At 67.4% G+C, this 4,359-nt stretch overlaps 2 protein-coding genes across 2 annotated transcripts in view; both read left to right on the forward strand.

Annotated features, from left to right (window-relative positions):
- Positions 1 to 759, forward strand: part of MNEG_8378 (hypothetical protein) — a gene marked incomplete at both ends in the record, with an annotated part of 4,288 nt that extends 3,529 nt beyond the window's left edge. Inside the window, 2 exons of the mRNA XM_014043147.1 lie at positions 56 to 208; positions 475 to 759. Of these exons, the coding sequence (XP_013898601.1) occupies positions 56 to 208; positions 475 to 759 (438 nt within the window). The remainder of the gene's footprint in view (positions 1 to 55; positions 209 to 474) is intronic.
- Positions 760 to 3,406: 2,647 nt separating this feature from the next.
- MNEG_8379 (hypothetical protein) overlaps positions 3,407 to 4,359 on the forward strand; it is a gene marked incomplete at both ends in the record, with an annotated part of 3,126 nt that continues 2,173 nt past the window's right edge. Inside the window, 3 exons of the mRNA XM_014043148.1 lie at positions 3,407 to 3,427; positions 3,637 to 3,690; positions 3,946 to 4,044. Of these exons, the coding sequence (XP_013898602.1) occupies positions 3,407 to 3,427; positions 3,637 to 3,690; positions 3,946 to 4,044 (174 nt within the window). The remainder of the gene's footprint in view (positions 3,428 to 3,636; positions 3,691 to 3,945; positions 4,045 to 4,359) is intronic.

Below are 4,359 nucleotides of genomic sequence, written 5' to 3' on the forward strand. Positions count from 1 at the left end.
ACACACACACACACACACACGCACGCACGCACGCGCGCCAACCCCGCCCCCTCAGGACGCCAAGGGCGCCCCCCTCAGCAGCGAGGCGCGCCGCAAGTGGTGCGACGTGCCGGCCAACATCGAGGGCGCAGTTTTCAGCCCGGGCCTGGTGTACACCTTCCACTTCTGGCAGCACTACGCGGACTTTGGGAAATACCGCCTCAACCTGGTGGGTGGGGCGGGGCCCGCGCGGCCCAGCCTGGGAGACGGTCAGTTTCTCGAGCTGGCTGGCTCTGTGCGGGGCCTGTGCGCATCATGAGATGTCCGCCTCACCAGTCATCCGCCTCACCAGCCGTCTGCCTCATCGGGCGTCTCGGCTGCCCTGATGCTGTGCAAGTTCTGGATCCTCTAACGCCCACGACCCCGCGCCCGCTCACCAGCTGCACTGCCGCCCCCGGCCGCGCCGCCGCTGTTTGCGTCAAACCGCAACCGCAGGGCTTCTTGAACCTGGACCTGGCGCCGCTGCTGCACCGCTCCCCGCTGCAGCTGACCTGCAAGGACGTCGGCAGCGGCAGCTACGCGTTCTCGCTGCTCGTCTGGCACGAGCGCGCGCTGTACGGCCGCATCAACGCGGCGGGCGACGCCGCCGGCGGCGACGACGACGCGACGGCGGCGGCGGACCAGGCGGCACGGCTGCTGCGGGGGTCGGGCAGCCTTACGTCACGGCTGCTGTCAGGGCTGAGCGGCGTGCTCGGCAGCGGGCGCCAGGGGTCCAAATGACAGGGGCGACCCCGCTCCCCCATGCGCCGTCCCGCGAGGGCGGGTCGCCGCCTGGGCTCGAATGTCGGTGCGCGCAGCAACTGCGCCGCACCTCGCCGCCGCCGCCGCCAACCTCGCGCCGCCGCCGCTGCTGCTGGCGCGTAAGCAGACTTTAGAGCCGCGCGCGGCGAGCGGACGCCCCCGCCGCTGTGTTGCGGGGCCCGTCACGCGCGGCTGATCGGATCCCTGCTGACGGCCCCTCGATATGAGAGCACCATTGAGAGCGGTGGAGCGCAGCCTCCCCAGCTCGCACGGCCGCGGTCGCTGCGCTGCGCACACCGACCTCATTGCGACTTCCTTCTCTTTTCAACTGCTGTCGCCCCACCCGGCCCCTGGAGACCCGCACACGCGTGCTGCGCCGGCAACGACCGCCTAGCGGCCGGCCTTCCTGGGGCCTCCCAGCGGGGGCGCCCCTGCGCACCCGCGCGTGGCCGCCCCCGGATGCCGCCCCCCTTCGCCTAGAGGTGGTCGCTCAGGCCCCTGCCACGCGGCGCCGGCAACAGTCCCGAGCGTAGGGCCCGCATGTGAGCGCGCTCAGAATGACAGACCAGGTGCTGGCCCCGTCACCGGTCGCCAGGCGTGCGCGCCCGCCAGCGGGCGGCCGTGTGTGCGTCGCCCCAACCGCCTGGGCGCGCGCGTTCGTCCGGCGCTGCGCCGCGCGTGGTGCCGCTTTGTAGTATTGATGTGCATGCCTCTGGGCTTTGGGGATGCACACCCGCCATGCCTCGTGTCACTATCAAACAACTCGACTTCATTCCTGTTGGGCAGCGTGCCGACGGGGCCGAGGCTGCACGCGTTCCGCCCCGCCGCTGTCGGGCACGCCCCAAGCACAGCTGCCGGCAAGCACGCGTCCGGTCCGGCCGGCCGCTCCCATCCAAACCTGCAAATCCGCGCTGCTGCGGCCATGGGGCTATGGGGCCCTGTGTGGCCTGGGGCTGTGAATGCAGGCGTGCGGCCCTGTTCTATGTTGTCTAACCAAGGTGCCTGTTGCGGCTTCGGGCTCAGGCGCCGCTCGATGCTGGGGAGTTTGCGTCGTCGCATCCAACAGAAGCCGAAGGGGCTGGCCCGGCGCGAGTCTGCAATCTTTGCCACGCATTGACGCACATGCAAATACGTACAGCTGCATGCACGCATGTGCATCTGCACTCCTGACTCCCACGGAGCTTGCCAGGTTTAGGCCTTTGGTGAAAGGTTGATGAGCACGCATGACGACCAGACAGAAGTTTCCACAACTACTGTGTCAACACGTGGACACGAGGGTGTGTGTGAGTGTGTTGCGAAGTTCACAGACCCCGACCCTCCCCCCCCCCTACCAGCGCGCTTTCGACCCTTTCTGCGGGCTCCCCCCTCCAGATAAATAGGGGGTAGATTTGCTGCTGCTTTTGCTGTTGACTCAGCAGCATGTAAATTTGCTGCGGCAAGGCCCATGCGTCACGAGGGATCAGTGACGTCCCACCCTCGGGAGCAGCAACCTGACAGCAGCAGGGATCAGTGACGTCCCACCCTCGGGAGCAGCAACCTGACAGCAGCATCCCGTCACAAGTGAAATGTCCGTTCAGGTTTGACAGTTCGAGGCAAGCCTCATCAACAGGATCGAGTGGGACAGCATTGGCTGTGCTGCAGCCATTGGCCAGTGCAGGGTCGAGATGTGCTGTGAGGATGGGACACAGCGTGCCCAGCATGCCGGCCACTGACGCCTCGCTTGTGCTGATGCCCCCTGCACGTACATAGTCATTGGTCTGAAATCAACCCTATCATCTCTTGAAAGGCCCGCGTGCTGCACCTGACTGCGAGGCGCGTGGGCACATCAGCCGGGAGATGCTTCCACATACCGTATCGCCACCGCCGGTGTGGCCGCATGCTGCTCCCTGCTGTTTGGTTTCACGGTATGCGCGCCCACGTCAGTACGGTATACTACTGCGCTTGAGCTGCAATCATGTCAGCAAGCTAAGTCCCCTATCGCACGCGGAGCTGCGGATATGAGATCGCTTCAAACTCTTGGGTCGGTTCCCACCGCAAGCAGCGTCAATTTCGCATACAGACATCGAGTGGGCCGGCCGATACGCCAGCGGTGTCGTGTTCAGGGTGGCATCGGTGGAGAACGGCCCAATCCGGAAACGTCGCTTTCCTCACTGGAAAGCCTGCTCGGGCCTTTGCAGCAGGCTCAGGATGCCACCTCGATATCACCTGACGCCCTCTTGCGGAGGCAGCAGGAGGCAGCCCAGCGGGCAGCGGATGCAGCGGCAGCAGCGAGCACTTGCGCGACGCTGCGAGAGCCACCCGTGAGGTAAGAGGGTGCCCCACACAGCCTGCCGGGCGGTTGCATGCGGTTGCATTGCTTAGTACTCTTGAACTGCCGCAGCCCACGCGTCCAGTCGCCGGCGCGCTCGCACCCCCAGCCGCGGCCGCACACCCCAAAGCCCTGTCACCGCCACACCCGTGCCTCGCGCACGCGCGTCGCGGCCACAGCCGCGCACAAACATGCCCCGCCCCTCCCTAATCGCCCTTTCTGCGCCGCACCTGTGCGACCCTGGCGCCGTTCCCCCTCAGCGCCACCGACCTGACTGATCTCGTCGAGCCCCGCGCGCGCCCTGACATATCAACTTCGATGTACTACTTAGTGTTGCTGGTGCGAGGACAGGCAGGAGCGAGCCCCAAACGCTGCCAGCATGTGTGCAGCAGTCGAGCGTCCCGCCGGGAAAGGCGCGGCGCAAACGACGGCGGGAGCGCCCCCCTCTCCTGTCCGTTCCAAAGCCCGTGCACTGCATTGCGCCACGCCAGTCCTGGCACCAGACGCGATTTTCCCTGACACCGCGCGCCGCCACGCCCGCGCTGCAGGTGTACGCCTCCATATATGCGACTGAGCTCATCAGCGGCGGCGAGGCGTCGGAGGTGGGGGCCGCCGCGGGCCCATGCGCGCGCGCGCGGTCTGGCCGCCGCCGCTGCTGCCGCATGCGGCGGACCCTGGCGGCTCGCGGGCTGCGCCCGACTGACGAGTCGCAGCGTCTTCGCCCGCAGTGTACAGCCATCTCGTTGCGCCTTCCGTCCTGAACATGACACCTGGCGAACGATCCACTCGGACAAATCCTTAGGCACGCGAGTCACATCAGTTGCCGCACTGCGCTCTCACAACCGCCCCTTCCGAAGGCGCTGCGCTCCAACCTCGCAAACGACCACGCGGCGGTGGCCGCGGGCGACGCGCTGCGGCTCTTCACCTCCGCGTTTGTCACCACCTCGCTGCGGCAGGTGCGGCACGCGATCGTGCGCGCGCCGTGGGGCGCCGCGGAAGCCTGGGAAGCGGGGGTGGGGGGCCGCAGGGCTCACGCTGCGGCTGTGCCTCAGCCAGCCGTCGCTGCGCCGACGGCCACACATTTTGCTGGGGACGCCTGCGCACAGTTGCCACGCACATCCCTCCATATGCCCCCTGCACGCCTCTGCGAGACACCTTGTGGCTTCCAGACGCCTCCCACACTCGGCCATCCCGCTGTCTCCTTGAAGCAGCGAGCATTGCCGATCACCCCTTCGCCACGCCAGACATTGCCCCCCCCCCCTGCCCTCGGC

Source organism: Monoraphidium neglectum (genome assembly GCF_000611645.1).
Source record: "Monoraphidium neglectum strain SAG 48.87 unplaced genomic scaffold scaffold01585, whole genome shotgun sequence".
In the NCBI taxonomy this organism is placed as follows: domain Eukaryota; kingdom Viridiplantae; phylum Chlorophyta; class Chlorophyceae; order Sphaeropleales; family Selenastraceae; genus Monoraphidium; species Monoraphidium neglectum.